Genomic DNA, 16,510 nt, shown 5'->3' on the forward strand with positions numbered 1-16,510 from the left:
GTATATACATAAGCCTTCCTGGCGGACTTTGAAATGGCGGAGACTCTGTCCAATGCTGCCCCGCCATGCACGTGACCTGCTGACGTAAGCAGGCTCAACCGCGGTTGTGCGTCAGTGTACGTCGCGCTGCAGGTGTACGTGCCACTGCCAACACGAGAACTTTGCCTTAACACTCTATACTGGACTTTCTGCATCACGACTCTTGAGCGCAATGTCTGCCATGGACACGCCATCCTCGTCGCGACCACCGTCGCCACCTCTGCGCACAGCAGATATGCCAACAACTGGTCTAGGGTACTTCTCCGTTCCGTTCGAACGATTTGCGCGAGATGAAATCGCGGATTGGGCGGGTGGATTCACTTTACTCGGTATGTCAACACATCCTTGTGCCTGTCTAAATAACTCAAACTTGCTGCGTAGACACAATGGAAACCTATTTCGATTCGCGACTCGATCTACTTCAGCGCCGATTATCGAAGCAAAGCGAGCGGTTGAAGATTCGGGCAGAGGAAACTCTCAATGAGATGTTCAAGAAAGATTTATTCAAAAGGAGACCGTCATCGAGTACAAGCCAGCAATTTGAACGCGATATGCAGAAGTTCAAAGTAAAGGTTGTGCAATCCAGCACTGCTTCAGTGCGCTCCAATCTGAACGATGGCACTAGGTTTCATCACGTCTGATCTCCCTCGCGGCCGCCTGGCACACAGCGAACGTTGTCCGGACACGCGAAAAACTGACGTTCTTCTGGGGCGTGATGTCTTTGCTATTCACGTCCTTAATGTTTGGCATGGCGCCAGAGTGCGTGATGCAGCACGCACCCTCTAGGATCGTCGCTAATTGAAATTTGTGACAGGTGGATACACGTCGCATATACTCTGCAAGCAGCATACTACCTTCCCATGCGGTTATACTTGTACAAGAAGCGAGCATGGCACTACTTTTTGTTCGACTTGTGCTATTACGCCAACATTCTCAATTTTGTGTACATCTGGTTTCTCCCCTCGAGCTCGGCCCTATTCGTGGCCTGCTATTGTTTATCACATGGATCCCTTGCTTCCGCCGTGATCACATGGAGGAACAGTCTCGTTTTCCACGACTTTGATAAGGTCACTTCGCTATTCATCCACGTCTATCCGCCGCTTACGTTCAGTGTCATTCGGTGGGTGTTCTGTCCTATTAGGGACCTCCGTATAGTCATCTTATCTGATAATAGACACTTCTATCCCAACGCGGAGCGCCGCTTCCCTGCCCTGTTGGAACTGGCGCACCTTCAGCCTATGAGAGCGATGCTATTGAGCGGGATCATCTGTACGCACGAGCGATTTACATACTCATGTGATCGAGCCGTTGATCGAAGGCGCCAGATTTGATATGGCAAGGACTCTACTGGAAGGTGAGGCGTTCTGCACTGGGCGGGAGTTCTCGTGACCTGACTCATATTTGCAGTTTGTCCTCGTCGATCGCCGGACCAAGATTGAGTCTGGACAGCGTACAACTTCTCTTACCTTCCTGCTGAATGACAGGCGAGGCGTGATTGGCCGTGCGTTGGCTAGAGTTCCACGCCAATATCGGGAACTTGCATTCATGGCAGGACAGTTTGGTATGGTTACAGCTACCTGGTCTATCTGGTTCCTCACTAAGCTCCTTGCTCGTAGCGTACACTGTCCTGACAGAGCTGCCTGCCGTCTTCCTCCTCTACGACAGTTCATTCTGGAGTGGTACATTCCTCATCTTCATTTTTGCCGTCAGTGTCTGGAATGGCGGCGGGTTCTATATTGAGGTCTTTGGCCGAAAGTATGTATCCAGATTTTGGGCGTTCGCTCCATTGACGTTTCCTTCTCGTTCAGGTTTGAGAAGGAGCTGGAAGCGTTACGCAAGGAACTTGCGGATGCTACATCTCGGTCTCAGGGATCAAGTCCCATCCTTGGCCCACAGAGCGATGACGACCTGTCCACTGTTGCTGGATCACCTGATATCGTAGCCAAGACTTTGTCTCCAGAGATATCCACTACGGATCTACCCCTCGACACTCTTACGAAAGCCAACGGACACACTCAGTAGAGAATGTGTATTGCCGCCTTATAGACTCATCCGCATACACATGGGTGTCCGGAATGCCCTCTTCTGATCCGATTTATCTCCTAATCTTATGTCCGCGCTTTTACGACCTGCCATGCCACCCTTACTGTACCATCCGCCTCTCCTGTACCCGGGATAAACATGTAGACGACTTGTTATGATAGTTTCTCGGATGGATGAATGTTATATTGCTGCCAAGAAGGGAGGAACAGTGATGCAGGCTTTCCCGCATCACGCACAGCTAAGTGTCCTATTGGTTGAACGTGGAGTACGACCGACGCAAGCATGGCAGAGATGTCTCAGCAATTGAAATCTTCCCAACGTTTTCCACTAGTGATCCATCCGGCGAAGGGGCTACTACAACCCTGCAGGACATTCTTTGCTAACTGATACACCTTAGCAGACTGCTTTGCTACATAGTAATTTGCTCTAAGAACGTCCGTGAATGAGAGTTCGCGGATTTTGAAGACCAACGCACAGTGGGGCTGGCGGCGCCAGTTTCTCTGCTGTCTGTTGGTATAACTGCAAGAATGAGGCCTTACACAGCAGGGGTCTAGCACATGATTAGAAACCCATAACAACACAAAGCTGATTTCAGGATATATACCTAAATTTGGGATTACAACGGTGCTTGGGGGATATGCCGCGCCTCAAGCCATTGATCAATACCTCGTGTTTCGGAGAATCCGCAATCCAGCACACAGCTAGGACATCTGTTTGAGAAAAATGCAGATCCCACAAGAGGCGACATACAATCATTGCAGGAGGATGACGCTTGCAGCACTATGCGGGAATGCGGAAACGGAATACGAGTGAAGTGGATCGTGGGGCGATTGATCCTGAAGCCACTTGGAAGCTGTCCTGCTGCGGCGCATGATGATAAAAATTTTGGGACGTACAAAAGAAGGTTGAATGTGGTGTGAATGCTTACAGTCCAACGCATCAAGACGACCATGGAATGCCCTTTGACATTCTTCTAGGGTCATATCTTGCCTGTGCTCCTCGACCTCGCCGAGAATGACAGTCGAAATATATGCCGGCCGTAGGAAGTGAGATCCGATGGCCCCTTGTATACCCAAGACGTTCCACCGAGCAATTTTATCGCTGCAAGACATGCATATAGTAGGAGGTGAGTCTGCGCGTCCGGGCTTGGTGCGCAAGACCCCATAAAGCGAGTAGTTGTCTCTGCCTCTCGATGCGACATTGGGCAAAAGCTCTGGAAATTTAGTCGAGTCCTTTAGAGCTGCCATCTCTGTATCCTGAAACGAGGCCAGAAAACGAGTCGAGGCATCACCGCCTGATCAGTCTATTAATTGGGACATAAGAGCAGGGAAAGAAGCAGAAAGCTCACATGGGACAGTAGAGATGTACAAAGTTATTTCTACGTTATCCAACAGCTCGAACATATCATCCGTTGTCTTTCGGACCCAAGGCGAGTCGTGTTCACCAGAACTGATCCTCTGGATCTCTTCCAGAAACCAGCGCTGGGCACCCCTGCGAGCGAGAACTTCTGCGTGGCTGTCATGTAGCGCGTCTCCCTCCTCTGTGAATTTCTCGGTTGGGAGGCATTTCGAACCAGTGGCAAGAGAGATGACTTTGAGGGCTTTTCGACGAGAAAGGACAAAGGAGGCCACGATCGTGTATTTTCCGTCCGGCAATTTATGATGCAAAGAGGTATAAAGCTCTATGGCTGCGCAGGCGATGGCATCGTAAACGTTGTCTGCCATTCATGTGGTGGCATTATAGAGGTTGTCGTTGTGGGTGGTCTGAAGTTGTGGGTCCGGAGAACTAAGATCTGATCGATACTTGGAACGGTGATCGCCGAGTGACGGTGTGGACGCTTTGAGAACTCAGGCAAGTTGACCGTAACATCGAGGCCTTCATTTGAATGAAACAAGGGGAAAGTGTGTCGTCACAGAGGGTGCAGGTAGCTTGCGACGACTATGACGGAGAAGATCGCTGATTTGTTATTCGACACGAGGAGACGGTGCGTGGGGATGCGTGCAGGAGTGGCGATGGGCACTCTCCTTACATGTGCATCTCGACACCATGACATTTGGCAGTGTACATTACACTTGCATGCGTAACCAAAGTTGATCCTACAATTACATACGAGTAATAAAATCTGCGCCAGACCATGTATACAATAAAGGTAGAAATTTCAAACGGCTCTCGGTCCCATGCTTTTAGTCATTGTTTCTATGTCAGGCAGCAACACGCACTCAGACGTTTGAAAAAGCTCAGCTAGAAGAAATAATAGGCTGCCACGTTCCGACGGATATCTCTTCAAGGTGATACAAGATCACGCGGTCCCAGGATACAGGAACCATGTTGGTCTAGAGCATATAAATCAGTATCTCGATTCGTATTGGTCACGTCTGGAGAGTGGGAACTCACTTGAATGAAGTGCACGCATGCTCGTGCTACCCTCCTCGCCAGCGTCTGCAGCTCGACACGGCCATCATAACCGTCCACAGGCAACTCGTACGTCATCGACGTGTAGCCCGTCCACTAAACACGCCGATGAGTCACTTTCGAGACTCAATATGCGATGCCCAACTACTCACCCGGAGCTTGAGAACGATCTTTCCCCTGTGGTCAGCATTCAGATCGTAGATCGTGTACGAGTCGTTTCCAGAAAGGTGGGCGTTCGACATGGCCTCGCCGAGGGTGATTCCGGAGCGGAAACCACCCTTGCGCTTGAACTTGATGAGCGTGCTGCCCATGCGCCGATAGCCATCGGGATGCATGCGCCGACGAGACATCGACGATCTGCGGCGGTTCATGCGGGTCGCGTGAGGTGTCCCGTAGGCGGAGGATGAATATTGATAGTGTTCAGGGAAGTACGAGTCCCGATAATTCGTGTCATCGTATGCTACATATGACCTGTATCAGCATCGTGTCCCGACGCAAGAGGTTTCCGACACTGACCGTATTGACTAGCTGTGCGTTGTGGGGCATAAATAGGGTAGGTGGTTTGGGGATACGTCTGACACTGGAGTCAATTGAGGGCTGGAATGTCGGAACAAGCATGCGTACCTCTCCGTACACGCCCGGGGTTATCGCGGCCATCGGTTGATCGTAGGCGGCGTAATCGCCACGAGGGTAGCCGTACTGCTGCCCATAGGACAGGGAGCGGTGAAGCTGAGGGTATGCCTCGTACGCAGGGTACGCCATGGCGGGCTTGCTGGAATCAGAGCTGAGGTGATTGCGGGTTTCCCGGGGTGCTTAGGCCCCGCGCGAGTACATCTTATAGGGTCGAAGACATGGCCCTTGAGACACCACATTTCACTCGTGAAAACGACCCAACCTCGAGGCCGTCCAGAGGGGAAGTTTTGCGTCTGAGACTACCGATCGATAATATAGGGGTTGCTACCGACACGATTGGACTTGCGATATTCGCGCGCTGGTCCGCAGGTGAGTAGAGTTAGCAGACCCTCTACCCTGTCTCATGACGACAGGAGTCACCAGCCAGGCTCTTCTATTGATATCCTGGACCTTCTGGAGCCCTACATCAGTTGTACACCGAGTACGTGTATCGTGTTTCCTCATTGACTACGTCAGTGATTTCTACTTGCATGTGTCGACCGGGGCGGTCTTCGGATATGACAAGAATGCACGATCTGCGTGCAAGAGCTGCGCAAGGAGCCATGACTCCTGCACGTGTGAAGTACCTGAGCGGAGCGCGGCATAGTAAGGAAGCCGCTCCTCGGAAGCCCAAATGACATATAGGAATACATTTGCCAGTGAGATTGAATTCCGGTGGTGACATTGTGCAGGATCTTCACGCTGTGGACATGGTGCGCGCATCCTTGGTGTTCGGGAAACAGGGTGGCTTAATGAGAGCGAAAGAACCACGCCTGCGCCTTCGCCTGCTTGCTGCCGCGATAATAACGCACCCTGGCCGTTTGCATCTTGAACGGCACTTCAGCATGGCGACGCAAGAGCGCCGAGGATAGAAAGATGTTATACAACCAGGTATGGACGGCCCACAATCTCTGATTAGAGGAGAAAGCACTCCTGTACAGCCGCCACTGTCGAGATGAGTCGCAAGGGAGGACAAGACGGTAAGCCCAACTAAGATCTCGATCGCGATCATAGCGGGTTTTGCCGGTATGCATGATGGCCATGAATACGTTCTGCTGAACATCAGCCTAACCACCTGGGGCCCGACGTCTTGAGAGGTTGTCCAACCTGGACATTATTTCTCGTTATTTCTGAGATACTTACATGAAGGAGCATCATCCAACGACACCCAGCTGACTTACCAGCACCCGAGCTTCCGTGCAAATACCGACGTCTTACTAGAACCACTCGATGTAACGTTATGTCCGACCTACTCAGCCCAGATATTCGCGAGCCATCCTCCCCTGAGGAAGATGGTAACCTCAAGCAGAGTTTAGAGATTGACATGAAAGCGCTCGTGGGCGATGCAGTAGGAAATGTGGGTCTGATCACTGAAATTCGGCCCCAATGCATGTCGTTTTCCGTCCTCAACTACGTTTTTTGAACCGCTGGAAGCCGCTCCATTCCATGTACTTATGTTTAAGAACTGCGAAGGCTGACATCATGAATCTACTACTACCTCATTAGATGAGTATTAGCCCATCAAGCCGAGATGTCGTACTAGCTACGTACGTGTTCAGACCGACCCAATACGTCATTTCATCTCATTTATGTATGAAGGCGCAACGGCCTTTTTATCATTGACCTTGAGGCTCCTCTCAATGTGCCACGGTACGTTACCTGCGCAACTCGTCTGCGAAGCGACTGATCTCGTTGCATAGCTTCCTCCCTCAAGGAGGCACCTGGGATGTCGCGGATGTACAATGGAACCCGCATCCTTCTCGGAAAGAGTACATTGTTTCGACATCGAATGAAAAGCTGTGCGTCAGAACGATGGGAAATGAATCAAACTAACGGTTGAGCAGTTTGATATGGAACCTCTTCTTGACCGGGAGAACCTCTATTGAACATGTTTTACGATCTCATTACCGCGCCATCACCGACATTAACTGGCACACTACTGAGCCTGACACTGTGGTCAGTACAGGTATCGACTCATGGCTGTGGGCTTGGGACCTCCGTGCATCTCAAAAGCCAGTAATGGGTAAGTGGCGGATGCGTCTGCCCGTTCCGCACGTGTCACTAAATGGGTGCCGATCAGGTCTGTGTGCATTTGGCTGTGAGTATGTTCTTTGTAGTGTGATATAGTATTCTCCCAGCTTAACGAGCGCCAGGTGGTGGCACGCAGGTCAAGTGGAACCGTCAAGATGGACATCTGCTCGCGTCCTCCCATCAAGACGAAGTACTCCTGTGGGATAGAAGAGTAAGTGGACCTTTGGGTACCCTTACAAAGCATAATTTGTGGGCTCATTTGTGTAGAAAGGATCCTTGCCTATCTCGCGTATACAAGCTCACAATGCGAAGATATACGGGATCGATTGGGCGCATGACAGGCGGGACGAGATCGTGACCTGCTCTCTGGACAAGTCAATCAAAGTCTGGGACACGCAGACTCTAGGTCCAAAGCTTACCATCTCGACTATGTATCCTGTATGGCGAGCTCGAGACTTGCCTTTCGGTCGGGGCCTACTGAGTCTTCCACAAAGAGGAGAGACTGCTCTAGAGATGTACAGCCATGACACCCCTGACAATCCGGTGGAAGTGTTCGAAGGTCACGAAGATGTGGTGAAAGAGTTCGTATGGCGGCGGGGTGGACATGGTTGGTGGAATCGACAGGTTGCTTGGCGAACTATTTCTGACTGCGCGCAGACTGCTCCGGCTTCCAGCTTATCACTTGGTCGAAGGACAAAACGCTACGCTTTTGGCCTGTTGATACGGAGGTTATGCAGGCAAGTTTCCATGTAGTATATGAATGTCAAAAACCTAAAGACCCTCCAGAAAGCAGGCAAAGCTCCGCCCACACGAGCGGCTTCAGAGCCTCACCGCAGAGAGCTGAAAGTCTCCTTCAGTAATCCTCCGGTTGGCACTGACCTACCACCGGCACTCTCTGCTCCTATCGGTTATCGAGGTATCCTGGCCGAGGTCCGGGCTCCGTTCCCGCCGCGACCCGCGGCAAGACTCAGCACCGGGCGGCAGGACCGGAATATTACTCGCCCCCAGTCCCAGGACCTGGACAAGGATAAGTCGGTCGCACAGTCCAAGCCCATTCCAATCACGCAGGAGAAAGGCAGAACCATGACGCGGGGACTCCTCGGTGGGCGATCGGCACAAATTAACACGTCTGCCTGGTTGTCGAGTGTCAAATTTGGCACGAAAAGGGACGGGAGCTCCGGACCAGGCAGTGGGGCAGAGAGTGGGGAGGTCTCCCGTTTCAGCTCGTTGTCGCGGCCGCCGTCACAACCAGATTCGTCTGGATCGCGCATAGTAATCAATGTACAAAAGGACAGCCCGGTAGGAGCGAAGGGTGAGGATGGGAACAGAGAAGGAGAGGTCGGTCAATCGCTACAAGAAGAGTAAGCGCATCTCTTGTGTCTTGAGAACGGTCGTATTAATCGCACTATTAGAATTACGTTCGTCACCAACAAGCTGGCTACTTACAAGGTCAAGCTAGAGAGGGTATGTGATTTGGTTCTTCTGGAAATGCAGGTTCTCATTAGCACCATAGGCGGAATGGAGCAAGAAACCTACGTGCACCTTCGGTCTACATGGTCCCTGGGGCGACTCAACCTCAGTCTTCATCCGAATTTCTTTCACATTTCCCCGCGATTATCCTCAAGCCAAGCATCCATACGGCACTCCCAGCGTGGACTTGGAGAAAAACTCGCTCATCTCAATGAAAAGTCGAGCGTTCATACTTCGGCGGCTGCGCGCCATCCGAGAGAATGACCGACCTTGTCTGGAAAAATGCTTACGCTTTCTCTTATTCGGGGACGATGAAGAACGCATCAATAGGCATCCAGGAATGGATTCTGAGTCTTCGTCGGATGAAGATATACCGTCAATCGCCCGTACTCGCAAGGACGCCAAGCCCTTAACAGTGCGAAGAGACAAGAATCTGGCAGAGCCACGCACGTCTCAGGGAGTGTTCGGTCCGCACGGTTGGAAGCTTGTCCTGCTGATTGTGCGAGTATCTTGGCTGACATGGTGGGTCGTCTAGGCGAACTCGTGTGTTTCTTCCGCGCACCACCTCGAATCGTGCGGAACATTATGCGGGAAATCTCTGTATCGCCGTCTGTTGCAACTCGACGTACAGATGCTGCTTCACGCCAATTGCGCTCTCCGTTTGTGCTGTCCGATGCGGTCCATCGACTGGCCCATGCGGCACAGGACCGAGATGCCGAATCTGTGGAGACTCGACAAGCGGAGGATGCTCATAACGTTCTCCGGATTGTGGCAGATCTGTTCACATTCTCGCAGCAGAAGCCAAGAAGACTCTCTGAGCACTCCCGACAGTTTGAGGACAAGGGAAAATACTCGCTGCTCCCGACGCGCAGCACAGTGTACATCAAAAATACGTCCGGCCTAGTGGGTATCGATGTGGGGGCTGCTCGGGACTATTCCTTGGCGGTAAATATACCCTCCAACTTTTGCAGGATAAACGCCCAGATAGCGAAGAAGAGAGGGCGTGCCGACCATGAACGCGTGTTCAGGCTTCTGGAGGCTGTTTTTAGCGGCGTCGTTGGTCAAGGTCCGCAAGAGCTGTTGTCACGGAGTACTATGCGTAACGTGCCTGCCATCACAATCATCCACAACCTGTGGGTCATGATCACTGCTTCAATTGAGCTCCTTCTGATAAGCCAACAGTTACTCAGATCTGTCGGCTCAAAAGGATATTCAAATGCTAGCCATGCTGTCAGTGCTGTTATTACATGTATATACTCCAGGCAAGTTCGCATCAAAGGCTAAATGTCGCAGGAAGCAAACGTTGATGTGTCCGCATCCAGTGAATAATATTAAGACCCAAGGCAGAACTGGTACTCCAAACTACAGAAGATCCCTGGAGCGTCGCAATTTATCGTTATCCCCTATTTGGTCTCGAGATTCGCCTTCTCCAACTTTTCAGCCATCGGCGCCACCTTTATCATCGCCTTCGTCTTCTAAAGGGTCTTGGTCAAGCCTCTTCAATACAGGCAGTATGCGGCAACTCGTATCTAGTATGCTATGTCGGCCTGCTGCTCAATACTTGTGCTCATTTAAAGATACAGGTTCTAGATCCAGAGCGGCGATCCCGGTTCCGGAGGGCACTCGCATCGGGCGTGTGCGTTCTCAACTGTCCCAAACCAACAGCCGAGAGCCGTCAATGCAACCGACACCTCCGGTCGCAAAGTCCTGGTCGGAGGCTGCAGTAGTGGCTCCTGTAGGATCGGCCGTGACGTTCTTATCGGCCGGACACACACGACGACCGACGTTCTCTCAAGTCGTAGTAGCTCGCTCGTCAGCCGCGGAGAAAAGACGAGTTGCTGTTAGTCTCCCCTTGGAAGATGACTCCCCTGCTATGTTAGTCTCCCCACTGGTACTACAATCTCTTACGATTTGCTGAATCTGCGATAGGACGACGTTGCACTCACTAATACACACTCAACTTCTCTGTCACATCCTTGCATATACTGACGTGTTATTGTCCTGGAAACTTCCGGAAAAGCGGGCTGATCTGCTGAAAAGTGTGGAGGCCGCGATCCATTCTGCATCCTTCGATGCCACGATTATCAATAGCAAACTCTATCGGGATCGCCTGGGTAGATTCATTCAATCCTATCCTCTCTGATGCCTCGACTCACACCAGGCGTTCTAGGCTACGTCCATGTCTGTCCTCATGGAACAGCGCAGGCTTCCTCGGAAATAGGAGATTGTCCCAAGTGTATCGGTCGAATGAACTCCCCACAATGCTCAGTGTGTCGTTTACCGGTCAATGGTCAGTACTTTATCCATGAACCTAAATGTGATGTGATGTAACACTGAGCCCACACAGGGCTTTCATACGCATGCTTAGCGTGCATGCATAGCGCTCATGTGGCTTGCCGGGATGCTCGGCAGGACGACCTGTGTCCCTCAGGGTGCGGATGCCATTGCATTCGCATCGCAAACTTCTCTAGGCGGCGCGCTTGAGTCTGACGTGTTAATACCCACGCATATGCACAAATAATGCATTAGACCAGGAAAATGGTTATCTACTGCGAAGCTAGCCCTGCTTAATTCCAATATATTCATAAGTGCACCAATATATCAAATGAGCGCGATCAAGCCAAGGCTTCAGAATTTGCTGATCTCGGAGTAATTGCACATTCAAACGGGCATGCATGGCTGTTAATATCTGAAGTTAACTCCCTTGGCATCTGGAAACCTTCAGATCACTTGCCTGATGGCTCCTGGCGTATAATTGATGATAGGATCTATGACAGTATTGCCCCTCTTGACTTTTGCGATGTTCAGAGTTGCCAATGACCTGCTACAGAACAGGAATAAGGTCGCCTCAGCGAGTCGCATACCTGTAATGACAGTCGCCACATAATTATCGAAGCGACACTGCAATCGAAATTGTTCACAAACCCGGGCAAACACTAGCATAGTAGAGGTCACAACATGCAGGAGCTCAATTTTGAGACAAACGCACCGTCTGCCGTACCCAAATACGTATTGACGTGGGTCTGGCTCTGCTGGTCTATCTCCTTCAGCGATGAATCTGTCCGGATTGAAGTGAAACGGTTCTGGATAGGTACTAGAGTCATGCAGGAATTTCCTAACAACACAAATGAGGACAAGTACCCGGTTGAATACTGAAACAAGATGACCTCACCAGATGTTGGGAATTATGACAGTACCCTTAGGTATGAAATACCCGGCGTACACGTCGTCCCTGTTCAGGCGACGAGGTAGTCCTACAAAAGCGTATTAATACCGGTGCGTGGTGGACCACACGGTAATGCTCACCCAGTGGTACCGCCGACTGCCATCGCAAGACCTCCAGGCACAATGCATGAATGTATGGCAGATGATCCCTGTCTGCAAGGACAGGCAGTCTGTTACGACCGACCACGGAATCGAGCTCCCTTTGAGCTTTCCTTTGGACTTCTGGGAAGCAGGTCATCGCGAGGAAGAATGTGTACACCGAAGAGTGGGTCTAGTGGGTGTACAAAGTTTGGTATGCGTAATAGTCTATATAATAAACGGCACGCACGGTATCGACACCAGCTGTTTTGCACGAGTTTCCTCAAGGATTAGGGCATGTCAGCAGGCCACAACCGCAAAGACTCACCACCATAGAGAGAAGCCGCTGCGTCCTTTATCAACAGCTCTCCGTGGGAGTCAGGTTTCGCTTCCAGCAGTGTCGACGTGAAGCTTGAGGTAACAGTTCCAGTAGACTGCAGGTAAGCGTCAATGAACCAATGTACACCGGTGCAGATTCAGGTTACCTCACCATAATGCGTTTGGTAAATTCGAAAGGTGCATCGCACATTAATTTCAGATCAGCTGCCCACATGCGGGCCTTTCTTTTCCACCCAGCCCCTGGTAGCCAGCTTGGCCAAAACCGTACTTTAATCGGAAGACAATCAGCCAAATCGTTATTCAACATATCTAAGAGCACGCACATAAAGGGAATGAGTCCACAAGAAATGCCCCAGGTATGAGGCCCATAGACAATTCTTCCATTGCTCGCTCAACAGTGCCGAGTAACTTGTCATCATCGGCTTCTACCTGATAGCCATATGCGATCTTCAGAATAATGGAACCGGTAGTTCTGTCGCGATGTTCAATAATCATTCTCAACTCGGTTACAAGAAGCCCAGCTATCTACTTACCTTCGGATTTGCTGTGTCAGCGATTCAGGATGTTGCAGTAGGCGGGCCAAAAAATATTGAACCTCGTCTTCGATATGATGTGAGAGATCGCGTATGTGTGCATAACTACCAATTGCAGTCGACATCAGGCGACGCATCCCCCGGAGTCTTGGTCCGAGGGATTGAAAACCGGCAGTCCGCTTCCAACCCATCAATTCTCCCGACATTGTCATGTGCGGGCGATCTGAGTAGAGGTTGCTACGTTTGTCCAAAAGCTCGGATGCAACGCCAGAGTTGTTCAGTATGAGCATCGACTGTCCAAAAAGCTTGATATATATTATATCTCCTAAACACCGCATCGGATACATGAGGTCACATCTTAGCGGACAATATCAACTACTGCTCACCCCATTGCTCACCCCACGCAGTGAAGGTCTTCCATGGGTATACAACTGGCATATCTAGGATGTTCCCGACGATCGGCCATCCTGGCGGACCAGGTGGAAGGCGTTTACTCCGACCATATGCCAACGCACGGCCGAGAAGTATTAGCAATGTCAGCGCCGCGATGCTAATGAGAAATAAATGTGAGCTCAGCATGCTCGCTGGAATACTTATGTCTTGCTGTCGAAGAAGATGATATATGCCCTCACTGAGGCGCGTGTCGAAGATGAGACTGTGTCAAACCTTCGTGAGGCGCGTGTCGGAGATAAGGTGGTGACTAAGAGAGTTGCAAGTCGTATCTGGCTGTCCAATGGGAGTGCTCGCTGACTTCTTGTTCATGTGTCTCGGCACAAAGTGGAACAGGATTGTCGCTTCCCGTGCGGATAGGGATACCATAATCACACAGTGTTGCCTGTAGAGTTCATCGGAGGTCCGAGAATGAATGAAGCCCGATGAATATATCGAGGCGCCACTCACCGACATGTGGCGTTCAATATTAGAAAACAAGGAAACTAGGACACGAAGTACAGATATTCGAATGGCAGATCAGAATAGAAGGTTTGCGCCGACGATTGATGTTTATTATGTGCACCCGCATAAACTGCCCTCACAGGGCGACAGTGTACAAAAATGTCCACGACGTTGTGCAACCCTTTAAACAGCCTGCGGCGTATCAGTTTCAACACTCGGCGGTCACCTCTCCCTCGTTTCGTGCATCGCCGTGATCAACGCCTCAGCATTTGCTGATCTAGGTTTTATCGAGAACTCGAAAGGGCGTGGATGACTATCATATATGTGAGCAGTGGCCATCGAGTCTAAACAACAAGGCACCAGACCTGATTGTCCCACTCGTGTAGTCGATCACGGGCTCTATCACCTTTCCATCGCGCACCACCTTCGAGATGTCAAAGACAGCCAAAGACATCGCGCAAGAGATAAACAAGGATGCATCAGCGAGGTACATCCCTACCAGAGCCATTAGTGAGTTGCCGTGCAGCAAGATGGCATCACACACCTGGACATATGCTGTGGACTCCGCGTAAGCACACAGACAAGCAAGAGGAGCTGGCTACTCACCGCCTTCCAAAACCGAATACGATCTGACGCGGATCTTTCTCTGCCGTCTTCCCGGGTGATGCTATGAACCTCTCCGGCTCGAAATCGAACGGATTTGCATAAGTGTCTGGGTCGTGCAGAAATTTCCTATGAGCATGCATACAATCGAAAACATGCAATACTATCAGAATGCTGTTCAGGAAGAATGGCAGAAATAACATACCAGATGTTAGGGAATACTATAGTGCCTTTCGGGATAAGGAAGCCTGCATGAAAGTCATCCGCTACCGGACAATGAGGTACTCCTATATAATGATGATCACAATGGAAGTCTAAGGACACTGTGAAATTCACCGCAATGTACCTAACGGGGCGACAGGTTGCCATCGGAGAACTTCACAACAAAGAGCAGTAACAAAAGGCAGTTTGTCACGATCCGCGAGAGTAGGCAATCTATCGTTGCCAATGACAGCATCAATTTCTGCTTGGGCCTTCCGCTGTGCCTCCGGATAGCATGTCATAGCCAGGAAAAACGTGGATATTGCTGAAACTGTCTATTCAGACCGCGTAAGGATCACACCATTGTGAGCGATGAATCACGTACCGTATCCGCGCCAGCTGAGCAAAAGAGATAGTTTTAGATACACCAAATGGGAATATAGGCAACTTTGAGAATACCGCTGTACAATGAGAATGCCGCGTTTTTTATCACGATCTCTTTCTCCGGGACCGGGTTTGATTCCAGATGGGTGGACGTGAAGCTAGGAATGGCAGTCCCAGCCGACTGTGAAGCGGGGGTCAGAATATTCTCAGATGGGCGTGCTACACCTAATGGTACCATTTGCTGTTGAGTGAATGCATACGGCACGTTGCATGTCATTTCGAGGTCGTCAGCCCAGACTTTGGCCTTTTTCTTCCAGCTAGCTCCGGGCATCCAAGCCGGGACGTGTCGCACTGAGAACAACAATTCAAGTACAACTTGCAGTTATAATGATATCATGGACTCACAGATGGGGAACGTGTCGACCAAAAACGCGCCGGGACGTGTCGAAATGGAGAATTCATCGACTGCCCGATCGACCAGGTCGACGAGAGGGTCGTCACCTTCTTGAACCTCGTATCCATATGCCATCTTGAGAATCACTGCGCCCGTTGTTCTAGGGACAGAAATAAGCTCATGAGTGAACAAGTATCTATAGAGGAGAGTGGTGCTGGGCGTTCACTTACTTCCGAATTTCCTTGAGGACCGAGGTAGGTTCACGAAGGATACAACGCAAAAATCGATGCACCTCATGTTCGAGGTGCAGAGAGAATCGTTCAGTCTGGCTTCGGGTACCGATCAACTGAGAGAACAGCTTGCGTGTTTCGCGAAAGCGTGTGCCGTAACGCAGAAGAACCAGGGTCCTATCCCAACCAACCATTTCTCCTGCCATCGTGATGGCCGGACGATCCGAATAAACATTGCTCTTCTTCTCAAACATATCATAGGCGTGCTGAATCGAATTGAGAATGACGATGTGTTGCCCGAATAATGTTACGGAGACAATATCACCTGGGTGATATGTTACAAGAGGAAATACGGCAACGTGAGAACGATAACACTGACCCCATTTCTCACCCCAAGACATGAAGGTGTTCCACTCATTGGTGGCAGGCATATCGAACACATTACCCATCAACGGCCATCCCCGCGGACCTGGGGGTAGAGGTCCTCGGGCCGATTGTCTACCTCGGTAGACCACAAACAGCAGCGCCACTAGCAAAATGGCGGCCCCTGTATCCAGAACAAGAAAGAGTCTCGACATGAGCAGAAGTTCAGATAGGTCAGATTGAGTACCTCAGTGTGAACAGAGGGCCACTATATAGGTAGACGTGCGCTAAATTACCCGAGGAACGGCTGAGGATCTGCCCGAAGTACAGCAATCATGCCGACAGCTGGACAGACTGAGAATTGAATTGTATCCACTGTGCATTGATTAGCATTGCCATTGATTTGCATATGCCTTGATGACTTTCTTTGCATAGTGTGTGGAATGTAGGACGTGAGATGGGCCTTCATATCATAAAATAAGGAACCTACAAATGTTTGCAGCGACGAAATGATGGACATGGCCCTCAACTTCCAGCGATTCCACACCCTCGGCGGTGCCCACATGTGCCGAGGATGCCTGTTGCAGTATAACCCACTC

At 50.6% G+C, this 16,510-nt stretch overlaps 5 protein-coding genes across 5 annotated transcripts; 2 read left to right on the forward strand and 3 right to left on the reverse strand.

The window, feature by feature from the left end:
- Positions 1 to 220: 220 nt before the first annotated feature.
- On the forward strand, positions 221 to 2,061 carry POSPLADRAFT_1150825 (hypothetical protein; the record flags this gene model as incomplete). The annotated part of the gene is made up of 9 exons (XM_024486464.1): positions 221 to 368; positions 421 to 614; positions 665 to 798; positions 854 to 1,159; positions 1,214 to 1,308; positions 1,365 to 1,393; positions 1,447 to 1,600; positions 1,656 to 1,794; positions 1,848 to 2,061. The coding sequence occupies 9 exons, from the start codon at positions 221 to 223 to the stop codon at positions 2,059 to 2,061; spliced, it is 1,413 nt and encodes a 470-aa protein (XP_024336101.1).
- Positions 2,062 to 2,378: 317 nt separating this feature from the next.
- POSPLADRAFT_1150023 (hypothetical protein) lies at positions 2,379 to 5,256 on the reverse strand (the record flags this gene model as incomplete). The annotated part of the gene is made up of 10 exons (XM_024486370.1): positions 2,379 to 2,508; positions 2,558 to 2,601; positions 2,749 to 2,792; positions 3,011 to 3,376; positions 3,431 to 3,769; positions 4,302 to 4,323; positions 4,477 to 4,590; positions 4,647 to 4,954; positions 5,011 to 5,074; positions 5,119 to 5,256. 10 exons carry the CDS (start codon positions 5,254 to 5,256, stop codon positions 2,379 to 2,381), a joined length of 1,569 nt encoding a protein of 522 aa, XP_024336102.1.
- A 1,150-nt stretch (positions 5,257 to 6,406) lies between these two features.
- POSPLADRAFT_1048645 (hypothetical protein) lies at positions 6,407 to 10,146 on the forward strand (the record flags this gene model as incomplete). Its single annotated transcript, XM_024479562.1, has 15 exons — positions 6,407 to 6,523; positions 6,673 to 6,713; positions 6,766 to 6,816; positions 6,867 to 6,965; positions 7,128 to 7,189; positions 7,247 to 7,264; positions 7,294 to 7,408; positions 7,539 to 7,804; positions 7,855 to 7,925; positions 7,951 to 8,558; positions 8,610 to 8,661; positions 8,711 to 9,134; positions 9,203 to 9,800; positions 9,850 to 9,897; positions 10,011 to 10,146. 15 exons carry the CDS (start codon positions 6,407 to 6,409, stop codon positions 10,144 to 10,146), a joined length of 2,706 nt encoding a protein of 901 aa, XP_024336103.1.
- Positions 10,147 to 11,388: 1,242 nt separating this feature from the next.
- On the reverse strand, positions 11,389 to 13,421 carry POSPLADRAFT_1035629 (hypothetical protein; the record flags this gene model as incomplete). The annotated part of the gene is made up of 9 exons (XM_024477096.1): positions 11,389 to 11,488; positions 11,840 to 11,921; positions 11,974 to 12,163; positions 12,221 to 12,234; positions 12,299 to 12,404; positions 12,522 to 12,576; positions 12,683 to 12,781; positions 12,843 to 13,167; positions 13,229 to 13,421. The coding sequence occupies 9 exons, from the start codon at positions 13,419 to 13,421 to the stop codon at positions 11,389 to 11,391; spliced, it is 1,164 nt and encodes a 387-aa protein (XP_024336104.1).
- A 406-nt stretch (positions 13,422 to 13,827) lies between these two features.
- On the reverse strand, positions 13,828 to 16,134 carry POSPLADRAFT_1172570 (hypothetical protein). The gene is made up of 12 exons (XM_024488189.1): positions 15,928 to 16,134; positions 15,549 to 15,873; positions 15,330 to 15,478; positions 15,160 to 15,275; positions 15,000 to 15,105; positions 14,926 to 14,939; positions 14,686 to 14,875; positions 14,545 to 14,626; positions 14,343 to 14,468; positions 14,281 to 14,291; positions 14,102 to 14,231; positions 13,828 to 14,049 (listed from the first exon to the last, which is right to left on the reverse strand). Exons 1-12 carry the CDS (start codon positions 16,124 to 16,126, stop codon positions 13,959 to 13,961), a joined length of 1,539 nt encoding a protein of 512 aa, XP_024336105.1. The 5' UTR covers positions 16,127 to 16,134; the 3' UTR covers positions 13,828 to 13,958.
- Positions 16,135 to 16,510: the final 376 nt, after the last annotated feature.

The sequence above is a fragment of the Postia placenta genome, assembly GCF_002117355.1.
Source record: "Postia placenta MAD-698-R-SB12 unplaced genomic scaffold POSPLAscaffold_12, whole genome shotgun sequence".
NCBI classification, from domain to species: Eukaryota; Fungi; Basidiomycota; class Agaricomycetes; order Polyporales; family Adustoporiaceae; genus Rhodonia; species Rhodonia placenta.